General features: G+C 53.4%; 6 protein-coding genes across 6 annotated transcripts; 3 read left to right on the plus strand and 3 right to left on the minus strand.

Annotated features, from left to right (window-relative positions):
* Window positions 1-200: 200 nt before the first annotated feature.
* CDV56_100183 (uncharacterized protein) lies at window positions 201-3,949 on the plus strand (the record flags this gene model as incomplete). The annotated part of the gene is made up of 4 exons (XM_026753802.1): window positions 201-359; window positions 415-2,829; window positions 2,874-3,744; window positions 3,837-3,949. The coding sequence occupies 4 exons, from the start codon at window positions 201-203 to the stop codon at window positions 3,947-3,949; spliced, it is 3,558 nt and encodes a 1,185-aa protein (XP_026609722.1).
* Window positions 3,950-4,154: 205 nt separating this feature from the next.
* Window positions 4,155-5,141, minus strand: CDV56_100887 (type 1 glutamine amidotransferase; the record flags this gene model as incomplete). Its single annotated transcript, XM_026754506.1, has 1 exon — window positions 4,155-5,141. One exon carries the CDS (start codon window positions 5,139-5,141, stop codon window positions 4,155-4,157), a length of 987 nt encoding a protein of 328 aa, XP_026609723.1.
* A 678-nt stretch (window positions 5,142-5,819) lies between these two features.
* Window positions 5,820-7,143, plus strand: CDV56_101139 (TauD/TfdA family dioxygenase; the record flags this gene model as incomplete). Its single annotated transcript, XM_026754758.1, has 4 exons — window positions 5,820-6,080; window positions 6,131-6,396; window positions 6,446-6,706; window positions 6,780-7,143. The coding sequence occupies 4 exons, from the start codon at window positions 5,820-5,822 to the stop codon at window positions 7,141-7,143; spliced, it is 1,152 nt and encodes a 383-aa protein (XP_026609724.1).
* A 79-nt stretch (window positions 7,144-7,222) lies between these two features.
* Window positions 7,223-9,986, minus strand: CDV56_101361 (anaphase promoting complex subunit 2; the record flags this gene model as incomplete). Its single annotated transcript, XM_026754980.1, has 2 exons — window positions 7,223-9,493; window positions 9,549-9,986. 2 exons carry the CDS (start codon window positions 9,984-9,986, stop codon window positions 7,223-7,225), a joined length of 2,709 nt encoding a protein of 902 aa, XP_026609725.1.
* A 453-nt stretch (window positions 9,987-10,439) lies between these two features.
* Window positions 10,440-10,937, minus strand: CDV56_101805 (V-type ATPase assembly factor PKR1; the record flags this gene model as incomplete). Its single annotated transcript, XM_026755424.1, has 1 exon — window positions 10,440-10,937. One exon carries the CDS (start codon window positions 10,935-10,937, stop codon window positions 10,440-10,442), a length of 498 nt encoding a protein of 165 aa, XP_026609726.1.
* Window positions 10,938-12,742: 1,805 nt separating this feature from the next.
* CDV56_102136 (sugar porter family MFS transporter) lies at window positions 12,743-14,610 on the plus strand (the record flags this gene model as incomplete). The annotated part of the gene is made up of 5 exons (XM_026755755.1): window positions 12,743-13,268; window positions 13,319-13,791; window positions 13,841-14,186; window positions 14,236-14,312; window positions 14,362-14,610. 5 exons carry the CDS (start codon window positions 12,743-12,745, stop codon window positions 14,608-14,610), a joined length of 1,671 nt encoding a protein of 556 aa, XP_026609727.1.
* Window positions 14,611-14,954: the final 344 nt, after the last annotated feature.

Below are 14,954 nucleotides of genomic sequence, written 5' to 3' on the forward strand. Positions count from 1 at the left end.
GAGGAAGAGAAAGATCAATCAAGATTATCTGTTTGCTTTCTCTACCCTATCCTTATTCCTTTCTGTGTTTGCTTACTTCCGTGCAATAACCACAGGCTCTCTCAACATTCCAAAATTTGCTATCCTCTAACTCTAAGCAAGATTCTCTGTCATTTTGAGGAAAGGACCCGTTGCTCATAGCAAAGCAGTCGAGGTTCAGAATGGAAGTTCAATCTCAGAGTCCTCAGGGAATTGAGACCGAATTGACTGCACAACCCGGGTCTTCCGATCAGAATGTGGCAATCGAACAACCAGTTATTCTCACTTTCGAGGAGATCAATGATTTTGACCCATTCGTGACTGAGAGTGCTCCGCCTCAGGTAAGTTCTCTGCATAACATCCCAGGCGTTGATCAAGATGTTAATTCATTATTAGGCGATCGGTACTCAACCTGGTCGCCGAAGGTCGCAAGAGGAGGAAGACCTGCAGAAGCTCATCCCCCTCGCTCCCCGAAGCTCTTATTATTCCAAAAAGTTTTTTGGAACCGGTTGGAAGAACGCCCAGTTTGCCGTGTCTTCCTCCTCGGGGCCTGTTCGGCTCCCGCAGGATTGGAATTACAAGGACACTGGCGTGACAGTTAGAGCCAAGGTGATGGGGGAGCCTGTCTATCGCAGACTCATCCTCGAAATCACCTACAGAAAGTCAGACGATCCTTCCAAGACTGCCGTCGCCTACCTGCAGTTCGATAACCATTTGCACGTCACTGACTACGAGGTGCAAGACAAAGTGCATCGAAACAGAAAGGGCAGAAATACCAAGCAGCACAAGAAGAACCAGCCAGTGGACACGTCAGAGAATGAATCAAATGAGCAGAAGGAAGACAGCTACTGGGTTGTAAAATTTGTTGCGAAAGGTTGTACGGCTTTTGGAATGGATATCGACGACACTGGCTTCGATAACGCTTCGGCCAATGTCTTCCGGTATCTTCGCAGACTCACCAGCAAACTGAAGACCGGAGAAAAGACCCAAGTCATGATCCGAATTAACGCACATTTTGGAATCGACGAGACGGATGGGACTGATGAAAAGAAGAAGAAGGCAGCTGCTCGCAAGGAACGTTTTAGGATGGCTCAGGACCTCATATTCGATTTCAAGAAGTCGGCCTGCAGGGCTTGGTCCCCGTATTGTGGTCCAACCGGAAAGCCTCAGACTCACTGGGGCAATTTGGTCTCCCGGGAACAGATCAATAGGGCGGCCATTCAACCAGCATCAGCAGAGACTGAAACCAATGGCAAAGACCAGAATGGTTACGAAGATGCGAAACATGAGGTCCAGGAGAGCAGAATCATACGGTACCCTTCTCAGATATCGTTCGCCAGCCTTGAAGAAGCCGCAATTGTGTTCTCGTACGGTGCATTTCTGGAATGGAGGCGGGAGAAAGAGCTTCACGACAGCATCTCATCGATGGACCACAAAGTCGGGTTTTTGAACGTTGCTGGCCATGGTATTATGGCTATCATGTTTTACTCTATGCCTGATACCAAAATTGCCGAGTCCTTCCGAGTGAAAGAAGCATCAAACATCGTGATCAGCTTTACGCCTCCAGAGAGGAGGACGAACCGAAACGTGACTTGTCAGGGCATAGCCGTCCCCAATATATTCAGTCTCCCATACCGCAATCCGCTCTATTTGGTGAAGACAGAATTTTTAGAGTTTTTCCAGTCTCTCGCCACCAACCCAGGACAGCCCCTTAAGCTCCTGAATGCTAGGGTCATGTTCCGGATCCCTCACGTAGGGGCCGCGAGACAAGTCGATGCGATAAACTTGATCACCAACATGAAACCAGGGGCAGAATTCGCACAGCGGTGGCAGAAGATCCTCCTCAATCAGAGCCGCGGGCCTAGGGCAGTTGTGGATCCTCTGAAGGATATCGACCCGACGCACGAGAGATTCCAAAAGATATTGGAAGATGTCCTGAGCAAGTTAACCTTGTCTGAAGATCAAATCCGATGCCTCAAATCTTGCACTGCATTCCCAGATGGCGTCTTGATCATACAAGGGTTCCCCGGAGCGGGAAAGACCTTCTTGTTGGCGCTCATCGGTCTTGTCTTCCAAATGATGGGTTTTCATATCGTTTACGGGGCCCCAACGCACCAGGCTGCCGATGCAAATTGCGAAGCTCTTTTGAAGCTCATGGGGATTTTGAACATCCAATGTCGTCTCCTGAGAGCGTACCGAACACAAACGGAAGTACAAGAGTTCCTATCCAAAGCGAAGAAGGCTGATCGCGAGTCTGAGTCCGAGGGCAAGTCTGACACTGAGCATGGGGAGATCGCAGAACCTGAGGAGACAGGGGAAGCGGCTATGTCCATAGAGGCCCAGCTTCTTATGCTCCAGATCGCACAAGATATCGCTACAGCGGACCGTAACCGATGCTATGGCCTGCCGCAACTGTCTCTGGAATTCCAAGTACTTCGCGCGATTGAATCAGCTGAGAAAGAGGGCCGTACACTTCTTGGCCACTATCCATCCGAAGAACAGAAGGCTCTATCTCAGGGCTTGGTTGCTCTTGAAGATGTCTACGAATTGGAGGGACCTGAAGTTGACATGTTCGCCGAGCTTCGATCGCATCTGCAACACATGAGGGATGAACCACTGAGCGAATGGGGTTTAGAGGATAAAAATTGTGCGCTCATCGCTTTCAAGCACGTTCGCCAGTACGTTGCTAGAGCCAGCCAGATCCTCGTTTCCACTAACAACAACCTGGCCTCAAACGTGTGTTCCCAGCATTTTGGATTAGAGGCGAAAGCCGTGCTCCTCATCCGAGATGAGGACCCTAAGGAGCTCGAAGTCAATGGTTGGATCCCTCTCACAAGTGCAAATTTTCTCCTAAGATCGCTGCCATTGTGCTTGGTGGAGATACATGGCAACTCCAGCACACGGTTCTCACAGCGAAAGAACAACCGGGATGGAACGAGTTTAGTTATCAGATGGAGACGTCCCTTGTTGTTCGATTGATTCGCGCGAACCATCCCGTCTTGAACCTGACCGAGCAACGCCGTTTCCGGCCGAGTTTCGCGGAGTTTTTGAACAGACGTATCTACAAAAACGAAATGCGATCTCACCCTGTGACCGACTCCCTGAAGGTTAACCCTAAATGGGACAGAATGGTACGGGCCATTTTTCCAATCACTCGAGCAGATTTCGATACCGGCCATTTCGTTCTCAGTCTGGAGATATCTTCGTGTGTGCTTGAATCATCAAGTCTATCAAGGTACAGTGCTGCTCATGTCGAAGCTGTCTTGACCTTGATCCTGGCCAACCATATGTATGGATGTTATAAAGGCGAAGATATGAAGATTATAACGCCCTATTCAGCTCAACGCAACCTTTACCGAAGGGCGCTTTTCCAGATGAGATCTCAAATACTCGAGGAGAGTCAGCCTTCAGTTGAGACGATAGATTCCATGCAGGGAAGAGAAGCGAAGGTCGTCATACTTGATTTCACGGTGTCTGACGCGACTAAAGCCGGTGATCTTGGCTTTGTTGATGATGATCACCGTTGCAACGTCGCCCATTCAAGGATGATCGAAGTACTAGTTACCGTTATGCCTAAGCGGATTGCATCTAGCCCTCTGGGAACAAACATTGCACAACGACTCAATTCTTTTGGTAAAATTGTCAGGCCAAAAGTTCCTTACGTGGTCGAGTACATGCAGTGGGCTTCTCAGAGGGGGATGGTCGTGGAAGTCGATGAGGTTCGCGGTAAGCTGTTCTCCTTCGTAAACGGCTTGTGTTGGCTCTGTGGATTACTAACCTCTTGTTCTTTGTTAGACTCCGTTAAGCTTGCTTCCTAGAATCAGACGTCGGACACAATACTACGTTCGCTACAGTGGATGGACTCGAGACACAACAGGACGCCAATTCAGCTTGGACCAGAAGGAAATACTGCGCCGGATACAAGGAGTAGTATTTCTTCGCATGCCCATGCAGACACTTAATCTCAACAATGGAAAGTGGATTCTTATTGTGCACACGCAGAGCAACTCGAACACAACAGTGGCTAGTCAGTTTGATACCAGCACCTGAGCTAGGCATATCATAAGTAGTATAAGATCATCAGTGACCAAAAGGATAAATCCACAAGCAGAGTACTCCGTTCTGTGGCAGTGTAGCTACTCCAACGGAGGCGTCAACAGCCCTCCCTCCATCTCCATCTTAACATCACCATCAGCATGTACTTTCATATCCTCCCCGGCAAAGAACCAAACCACCATCTCCGCCGCAACCTCCGAGTCATCCTCCCCATCACCCGCCTCAATCGCCCTCAAATACCCTTCTACCACCTCCGCATCCCAACCCCCCCTCCTCCCAAACTCCAGACACGTCTCCCGGTTCACAAACACATCAAACTCAAAGTGCCCCTGGAGGGTCAACACCCGTCCGGGACGATACACTCCCTGCACGGGACACCGCGGCGTCGAGCCAACATTAACCCAGCCATCCGGCAGCCGCAGCCGCAGCCCTCGTTCCCCCTGCACGACAACCCAATCCCCATGGATAAGCTGCAGCCTCATCTCCTTCCCTTCTCCCCCAGCCGTTGCCCCAGCCGTTGCCCCAGCCTCCCCCAGCATCGGCGACGATAGCCCAAACCTCCCCAGAAACTCCCGCGAGAGCGCAATCGCACCAATCCCCATCTCATAACCCCCAGGACAAGCCTCGACCACACACCCCGGCACCAACGCCTGCGCGAGCACCTGGTGCCCGAAGCACGAGCCGAAGAGCTTGATGTGCGGGTAGTTCGCGTAGACGTCAGCCAGAAAGCTCTGCAGGGGGGGGATCCAGGGGTGGTGGTGTGGGCGGTAGACCGAGGCGGAGGAGCCGGTGAGGAGGATGGCGTCTATTTTGCGGATGCGGTCTGTTTCGCTGTCGCTGGGTTGCGAAGGGTGCGGCAGCAGCAGGTGCGAGGGGGGGAAGATCCCGCCGATGATGTCGTAGGAGGAGGTGCTGATCGTTATCTCTCTGCCTTTGTCGAGGGACTGGGAGAGGCGTGCGGCGGCGGAGGCGAGGAGGTGGGTGAATTGGGAGCTGTAGAGGCCGCGGGCGGCGTGGACGGTGGGCACGGGGATGTCGAGGTCGAGGATGGCGATGTGGAGGTGCATATTTCTTTCTTTCTTTCTTGCATTCTTGCTTGTGGTTGAGTGGACATTTTGTAGGAGGGGTTTGGTCCTGGTTGAAGAGGTGGTGGTGTTGATAGTCTCGTCGGATTCGGTTACCGGATTGGGAGGGGTTTTCCTGGTGTTTAACAGTAGAGTTGATCATGTTGATTGATTGATTGATTGATTGATTAGATTATGGATACGAGGGATGTATATATTGGAGATAGTGTTAGTTGGAAATACTCTATTGCTACCACTTTGAAAGTATGGAATGACTATTAACCAAAAGTAAAGGAAGAGTGTCATAATGAGGATCAGGAAATGTTAGAGCTTGTAAGTATACCACTACCCTGTTTAGCATTGACTTCACCATGTCATTTCATCAAAGCATTGGGCTTATAGTGTAGCTGCACTCTCAGAATCAAAGTGTGTCACCACCCCCCCATCGGATTGCGCCATTTATCCGCATCACCGCTCCCAATGGTTCTTTCACTTAAGATCGGAGCCACGAGCCTATAGAAAGAAAGATGGCCTGGCACGCCATCATCTCCGCTATTGACCAATCATTCATACTGTTGTACAACGGTTGGACGACAAGGGTATATATACCCCTCACACACGGCGAGATCACAGCAAGAGTAGACGTAGACAGAGTACAACGCAGACAGTAAAACAGGTGATATGGCCCTCACACAACTCCCCCCCTCCATCTTCCCCGACGGCCTCAAGACATCGGGCCAGCACCCCCCTCTCTACGAGTACATCCGGCCCTTCGAGCGCTTCCCCAAGGAAATCACAGGCCCTACCGTCTGGAGCGCAGCCGAGTACCGCGACCAGCCCGACAAATGGACGCGCCGCTTCACACCCGCGGAACTGGACGAGCTGAGTCGCACGGCGGACGAGTTCATCCAGAGCAAGATTCCCCTGACGGGGATTTCCAGGGTCGGCACGGCACGCCACTCTCCATAGTGATAGATGCTAACTACTCGTAGAAAAACTTCCCCCTCCCGAACCTGAGCAAGGACCTGCAGGCCCTCCGCGACGATCTGCTCAACGGCAAAGGCTTCATCCTCTTCAAGGGCCTCCCCGTCCAGCAGTGGGGCAACCACAAGTCCGCCGTCGTGTACATGGGCCTCGGCACGTACCTGGGCTACTTTGTCAGCCAGAACAGTCGCGGCCATGTCCTGGGCCACGTCAAGGATCTAGGCGAGGACCCCACCCAGATCGACAAGGTGCGCATCTACCGGACGAATGCGAGGTACGCCTCTCTTAGCCCCTGGAGAATAAAGGCCAAGCTGATGTGGTAGACAATTCTTCCACGCCGACGACTCGGATATCGTCGGGCTGCTGTGTATCGCGCGCGCGCTCGAAGGCGGCGAGTCGGACCTCGTCTCTTCGCACCATGTGTATAACATCCTCGCCAGGGAGCGGCCGGACGTGCTCAAGACGCTCACCGAGCCGATCTGGTATTTCGATCGGAAGGGCGAAACCTCCAAGGGACAGGATGAGTACATCCGCACCAGTGTGATGTATCTCGAGCGCGGCGACAACCCGCGCGTGTACACCAAGTACGTCCTCCCCTTTATCACTTATGTGGTGTTCTATATGAGATATGAATTGGATGATTGACACTGGTGACAGGTGGGATCCGTACTATGTTCGCTCGCTCGCCCGCTTCTCCGACGCGGGGATCATCCCCCCGCTGTCCGCGGCGCAGCTCGAAGCCCTCCAGGTGCTGGAGGACACTTGTCTCCGGAACGCGCTGCATATGGTTTTGGAGGTCGGCGACATCCAGTTCCTGGCCAACTCGCATGTGCTGCATGCTCGTACGGCGTACAAGGATCATGCGCCCCCCGCGCCCAGGCGACATCTGATGCGGCTGTGGTTGGCGACGCCTGAGGATGAGGGCGGCTGGAAGTTGCCGTTCTGGGATAGCAATGAGAAGAAGCGAGGGGGTATTCAGGTTGACGATCAGCCTCCGGTGGCGCCGTTGGATGCGGAGTAAGCCATATTCTTAGTCAGTATGATACCATTTAATGCATGCAATTGATCATTATTCGTTAGTCGTATCATGGACGAAGCTATTACTGGATTATCTTGTAGTTGCCCCCACTGATAATCTCCAACTTGCCCTTGGCTACCATGCCCGCAAGAAACTCGCGTAGCTCCTCGTTGCTGAATGGGAACCCCCCCGGCACCGCGATCTTCAGCATCATCACGATGCGTTGCAGCGGCATCGCGCCTTGATTGGTCAACATGCCGACAATGAACTGCCAGTACAGGTTCATCTTCTCCATCGCCGCCGCCTCGGCCGACTCCTTGGCTGCCGCCGCCGCTGCTGCATCGGCTGCTGCCGCGGCGTTGGCCGTCTCGGCGGATGCGTCACCCATGTCGTCCGTCGCTGATACGCCAGCGGCACCGACGCCTCCCTTGTCATCGTCATTGGGGAGGACCTCCAGTACGCGGAAGGTATTGCGCTGCACCTCGCTCAGGATACGTTTGCTGACCCAGAATAGGCATGCACTGCGCACGAGCGCCGCGGACATGCCCAGTTCCGCCGACAGCTCATCCACCGTTTTGGTTGCCGCTTCACCAGAGCCAAAGGCGTAAATCACGGTGGCCTGCCAAGTCGTCACCTCGTCCACAAACACTCGGTCCTCGAGATCCAGCTCGACGGTGACCTGTCCCATCCCGTTGAGCCAGGTGAGTTTGCGGGACTGTTTGAGCGATCCGAATCCTGTCGCATAGCGCTCCTGCAGCGCCGCAATTTCTGGGGGCACCTTGAATTCCTGCGCGGGAAATTCAGGCCAGAAGAAGTGCGACAGGATCTTCGCGTGCAGCTCGGGCTTTGTCTCCTCCTCCTGTTTGACTAGGCCTTGGTCGTTCCGTACCACGGCATCGACCCGGCGAGAGTCAAAGATATCCCGTAACATGACTTCGCATGCCTGCAGGGCACTGTCACCGAAGCGCACCTTGAGCAGCTCCAAGACGGACGTCTCCTGCTCGAACTCGGCGCGTTTCTGGAGCAGGCGGTCGGCGAGCATGTTCTGCATTTCCCGGACAAAAGTCTCCTTGGACTCGAAGAGACTGATCAGGCTGCCAATGACGTCGGAGGTCTTGGATTTCCTGTAGTCCGGCGCCGCGTCCACCGGGTCCGGCATCCAGTTCATATCATCCCAATCTAGCTCGCCAGAGTCGGCCCGCAGTGAGGTCTGATGTGCCTTGGCTAGCTCAGCAGACAGCTCCGCAAGCGTCTCTCCTGTAGACGGGAGGTCGGGCTCGTCCGTGTCAGCAGGATCCGCCAGAAGCCCACCCACAATGACCTTAACAGTGTCGTCGCGATCGCGGAGGTACCTGCGAATGGGTCGAGCAACCCGGTCGAGCAAAACACCCTTGGGATCTAGTAGGTTAAAAGCCCGGATGATTGAGATGTACACGCGTAGGATGTCAATCGTCGACGCTCCGGGATGCAACAACCGTTGATTAAGCACCTTGATGAACGCTTGCGTCAGACAGTACCTTGCGGCCGGATGTGTCGAAAAGTGTCGCAAGTCCTCAATCGCACCGCTGCTCGCAGGCCACTCGACAATGATATCGAACAGCTCCCGGGTTCGGAGCGACCCCAGGCGTGAGATTCCCATCTCCTGCCACTTTTCCACATCGGCTAGACTCACATCCAGACATCCAGAGGCGTCCGATTCAGTCTCGTCGTGGTTGATGATCGCCAGAACCTGCACAACCAGCCGAGCAAATACATTTTCAATCCACTGTCGCAGGTGCTGGGTGACCAACGACGGCCCCTCCCACTGATTGGCGTATGCAGATTCAACGAATGCCGTCAACATCATATCCATCACGCTGGCAAAAACCTTTTGGGCCTTGTCCCCCCCTAGACCAACGAGCTGCAAGCCCCTGAGTAGCGAAAGCAGGCGTTCGCGGGTAGCAATGACTCGCACGTCTTCGTACTCTGCCATCATCTGCATTCGGATCTCCGCGGACGGCTCTTCCCGCCAATCCTGGTAGGAGACAGAGTACTGCCGGTCGACTTCCATATTATCCACACTGACTGTATCATCAAAGTTTGCCTCCTCATCCAACGCGTCAATGCCTAGGATAATGAGCGCGTCCCTCGTGAGCTCTCGGAAGAGCAAGTCGGATACTCGTGACCAAGGCAGGGCATACCCCACCACCATTTGGAAGGTATACGCCATTGCACGAAGCTCCCGTGCTTGATCGGCATTGTTCAGGAGCGGTAGTAGGTACTCCACGAGGGGAGCAAAGTATAGCTGTCGTGCAAGTTCAAGGATTCGTACAATAGTCTGTAACTGCCCCTTGTCTTCTGACGGGTCCAACACCTGGTATGAATCAGAAGCAATCCATCATCACCATCAGGCCTCGCCCTTAACATACCTTTGTCAAAACCCCGTGAAAGTTGCGCAGAAAATGTACCCGCATCTCCAGGCGGTACCACTCGAGTATGCTCTGCTGCTCCGTCGCGAGACTTTCTCCCTTGGCCAAAGGTAAAACTAAATAGTCCAACGCATCTTTGACCTCCCTCGTGAAGCTCGTATGACCCCTCCACCGCTGCAGAAACTCCCCATAATCCTCCAAGCGCGTCAAATCCGCAAGCCCTTCGCTCGGTAATTGCAGAAACGCAGTCGCTACACGCCACGCACGATCCCAGGTCCCCTTGTCATATTGTTCCTGGTCATCGGTCCTCTCGGTAGACTGGGAATGGCTCGGACTTTTGGCGCTGGCTAAACGAGGCGCCGCCACGGTGGTGAAATACGTGGGCGGGAAGACGGAGCCGAAGACGCGCTTGCGGCTGACAGATATGGTAGACGGCATGGCAATGTGACGATGAGATTAATCTGGACGCATCGTGGGGGCTATAGTCGTGAATCACCGCCGTTGTACGGCGTACAGGGCTATATTTGTGGCTTCTCGTTCTCGCGGTAGGTCGTTCGTCTATCGCTATCGATGTTGTCGCGTGGGTGCCAAGGAATCGCGGTATCACGTGATTCATACACATAGAGAGCAGATTACGGCGGTCAAAAAGCTATGGTTAAAGAGCAATTGGAATGTACACGGGATGTATAAGGCTGTAATGACAAAATATGTATGCAAATATGCAAGTGTATCGCCACCGAATCGTTATCTATGGGTATCAACTTAGAGATCGAATGCATATCGCGGAGTAGATCAGAGACAGATGTATCACGGAGCTCAACTCAACTCCGACAGCGACGTTGCAGTATGCATGAAACCGCGAGGTGCAAGTCCAAATCAATCAAGGATCGACTAAGAAGCATTGCTGTCATCCACCTTCTCCCACTCACTATCCGTGCTATGGTATCCCGAGCTATCACCACTCACGCTGAGTCGCTTTCGCACCTGCGATTCAGCCGGGGGCTGGAGAGTAGCCGGAGCAGAGGACGCGGCAGCTACGGCCTTGCTCTTCTCTTTCACAACATTCTCAGTCTCAGTGTCACTGTCGCTGCTGTCCAGGGCCCCCGGTGGCTTCGTGCTACCGCCCCTCAGCTCCCTCCCCTCGCGTGTCTCCTTGTGCGCCTCCTGTGCCTGTACCTGACTCAACTCCCGAGCGAACCAGTTGATCGACCACCACAGAGCCGCGGAAAGGATGGAAAGCACGACGAAGTGAATGCTGTATGTGGCCAGGAGGAGAGCGAGCAGGAGGACCTGCAGGGCGGCGAAGGTGACATTGGTCGCGATCAGGAGCGACGGGGTGGGACCCGGGGTAAAGACGCTCGACCAGAGGTCCTCCACAAACGATCCCATGTTTTGATTAGACCAGGGCAACAGTCGGTTGATCAGGCTTCAAGCGGGTTCTTGCGGGGTTGATGGTAAAACTCGGTTTGTTGAACAGGGTCAAAGGAGCAATGACGTTGAGGATCGGAAACTGAAATCCGTCGAGTCCGCAGGGTTAGACAAGGTTACTGCATGGTGACATTAGTGATGCTCTATGCGATGCTGAAATACAGAGACACAGCAAAGGAGGATCACAAACCGGGATGACGACTTGTACAAAGCGAGAACTGAGTCAAGCTTGCAGTTGGAAATCCCAAGGATGAACAGTCGACGAAGACTTAGAAGTGGTGACCTGCACCTTCAGAAAGTCGGTGGATGACCGAGAATGACGGTCGGCGTTTGACTGGTGATGATCCAAGTGGGGAATAAACAAGACGACGACTGGAGTAAGCCCCAGGATTTGCAAGGAATCAAGGTGAGATTTATGTTGAATCAATGACTATCTACCCCGTGGGGATGCTTGAAATGGAGGGTTGGAGGAGATTGCGATATTCTGTAAAGAGGACTGTGTAGACAACAAACAGCGGACGAAGAGGGGCATCAGTTGCAACTGGCGCTAGCACTCTTTAAGCAGATTAGGTATCTAGAGGCTCAGCTTCAGGTATCTATCCATCATTAGATTAGACTCTAGAAGATACAATTACTCCATCGTCCATATACACCGCAAGGCTCCGGAGGATGTACCAGTAAGCTACAGTCCTTCATGACCACTGCGGGTGACAGCAACACGCAAGGAATCAGGCAGATCACGTTGGATCGATCGTAGCAACTGAGCACGGGAATCATCATCAGGTTCGTATAGCTATCCTCAAATGTCATCACGAGATTTGAGCAGTTTTTGCACCATTTCCGATCGGTTTTCGCCCTGAGCTTCCTCACAAAGATTTCCATGGGCGTAGTTATACGAGCCTAAGGCAGTGCCGTCGGGCCGACAGCCTCTACCCTAGTACCTAGTACCGTTGCATGAGTGCATGACATGGATGATAGAGTAATTATTGATGCGTCGGCTATCTCCTCTGGATCAATTTGTATTGCTCTCCGATACTGGTTAACTATTTCCCTGTTGTCATCATCGCTCATCTCGTGGTGATCAGCACGTGCCGTAAGCTGTCACAGGATTCTCCTTCAAGAGGACAGAGAGGAGACTCAATGTGCGCAGTATAGCAGTTCAGCTATCGATCTGACATGGAATTGGCAGATTTCTCTCATATTCTATAGCCAGACACCTCATTTCTAGTGAATTCGAGCATCTTACAGCCCTGTTCCATGAGCCCACACGCCTAAAACGCCCCATCCGTCTCCATTGCGAGCTCTAAACCGATCCGTAACCCACTCGACTATTTCCTATTCGGGTTAAGAGTCTCCTCTCACTTCCAATAGCCGTCTGCTGCAAACGGCCTCTCTGCTATTCGACACTCGACAGTCTCTCTTTGCGGATCTACATCCCCCTTGATCCCATATCGTCCAGTCATGGTTTACAGATTATTAGGGTTTATTTCTTCTGTGCTCTTCTGTGCTTCCCCCAGTCATGGCTCGGGGAGCATCCGACGACGACCGTCCTACCCGCTGTCTGCGAATCAGCGATCCTGCTCGGTCTTTGCATCTGTCCAAGGTCTCAATCATAATGGACGGCTCTTGCTTAGACCTATATAAATCATGCTTCGGCTTCTGTAGCTTTTTCCTATCCTATCCCATCTGAATAGCCACAAATCTTGTCCTCCGCCACAACCTTATTGACAACCCCCCGTCCCTCTTTCTTCCTCCACCTGCCAGGTATGGCAAACAAACATCCTCATCTCGCCAAGGAGGTCTCTCCAGATGGTCGTATAGGATTCAGCCATCATGCAGAGGACATCGTGAATGACAGAGAGCCCTATGGGCCTCCCGGTCTTCGTGGTCTAGTCTCTAACCCGTTTGTTTTTCTCTGTGCCGCCTGTTCGACGCTTGGTGGCCTGGTCTTTGGCTACGATCAAGGTGTGGTGTCTGTCATCCTGGTGATGGACCAATTCCTGGAACGGTTCCCGGAGGTATCTCCTAATGCATCCGGTGCCGGTTTCTGGAAAGGTCTCATGACGGCCATGATTGAGTTGGGGGCTCTCCTTGGTGCGCTCAACCAGGGATGGATCGCGGACAAGATCTCTCGACGGTACTCGATTGTTGTTGCCGTCATCATCTTCACTATTGGGTCTGTGCTGCAGACTGCCGCGGTCGACTACGCCATGTTGACCGTAGCTCGGTTTATTGGAGGGCTGGGGATTGGTATGCTATCGATGGTTGCTCCGTTGTACATCTCCGAGATCAGTAAGTGTTCTGGTTCATTCCCAGTCGGGACAGCGCTGACAGTCTAAAAGGCCCTCCGGAGTGCCGCGGTACTTTACTGGTGCTAGAAGAGTTTTGCATTGTCCTCGGGATCGTCATCGCATATTGGATCACATACGGCACCCGATTCATGGCTGGAGAATGGTCCTGGAGGCTTCCCTTCCTCCTGCAGATGATTCCAGGCTTTGTTCTCGCCGGTGGTGTCGTTGCCTTGCCCTTCTCTCCCAGATGGCTCGCGTCCAAGGGACGAAACGAAGAAGCCCTCCAGAGTCTCTCGAAGCTGCGTCGGCTGCCCCCATCAGACAAGCGGATCCGTCAGGAGTACCTCGACATTCAAGCCGAGGTACGCTTCCACCAGGAAATGAACGCAGAAAAGCATCCTACCCTCCAAGGAGGCGGCGTTCGGAAATCCTTCCTGCTGGAGATGGCCTCCTGGGCAGACTGCTTCAAGAAAGGATGCTGGCGACGCACTCACGTGGGTATGGGCCTCATGTTCTTCCAGCAGGTATGTACCAGACCCTTTCCTCTGTTCGATCCCCGCTTACATACTATAGTTTGTCGGCATCAACGCGCTCATCTACTACTCCCCCACCCTCTTCGAGACCATGGGCCTGGACTACGACATGCAGCTCCTCATGTCCGGTATCCTCAACGTAACCCAGCTCATCGGCGTCATGACCAGCGTCTGGACAATGGACAGTCTAGGCCGCCGCGTCCTCCTCCTCTGGGGCGCGCTCTTCATGACCATCTCCCACGTCATCATCGCCGTCCTCGTCGGCCTCTTCTCCAATAACTGGCCAGCCCACCGCCCCCAAGGCTGGGTCAGCGTCGCCTTCCTCCTCGTCTACATGCTCAGCTTCGGAGCCTCCTGGGGTCCCGTCCCCTGGGCTCTCCCTTCCGGTATGTTATGTCTCCCAGCGCATCCTAGACGAGAACTGACACCCAGCAGAGGTCTTCCCCTCCTCCCTCCGCGCCAAGGGCGTCGCCCTCTCCACCTGCTCAAACTGGCTGAACAACTTCATCATCGTAAGCTCCTGCCCCCCAGCCCACCTCACAACCAAGCTAATGACCGTAGGGCCTCATCACCCCGCCTCTGGTCGAAAACACCGGCTACGGCGCGTACGTCTTCTTCGCCGTCTTCTGTCTCCTCGCGCTCGTCTGGACGTTCTTCTTCATCCCGGAGACCAAGGGCCGCACGCTCGAGCAGATGGACCACGTCTTCAAGGACAATTCCAGCGAAGCCGAGAAAGCGCGGCGCCACGCTATCGAGGCGGAGCTGTTGCGGGCCGAGTATGAGTATCAGAATGCCGATGCTGGGGCTTGATTTCAGCTAAAGGGGGTGGAAGGCGAGGTATTTGAGGATGGAAAAGTCCACGGGTGGACTTGACTCTTTTCTTCTCGATTGTACATCACCTGAACAAATAGCTAGCCTATAACGATGATTATGCTTACTCTCGGCTGTCCTTGTTCAAAAACAATCGTTCAGGCTTGGAACACCAATGCGTGACCGACTTGATAGGCTTTCAACTCAATAATCCATCTACATCGTCAAATAAATCGACAGAATCCTCGCCAAATATTCCCTCACAGCTGCATCCCCCCAAACGACCTCTCCAAATCATCCGCCCGAGTCACCCCCTCCGCAACCCGATGCTCCCTCCCCCCAAC

Source organism: Aspergillus thermomutatus (assembly GCF_002237265.1).
Source record: "Aspergillus thermomutatus strain HMR AF 39 chromosome Unknown NODE_430, whole genome shotgun sequence".
NCBI lineage: Eukaryota > Fungi > Ascomycota > Eurotiomycetes > Eurotiales > Aspergillaceae > Aspergillus > Aspergillus thermomutatus.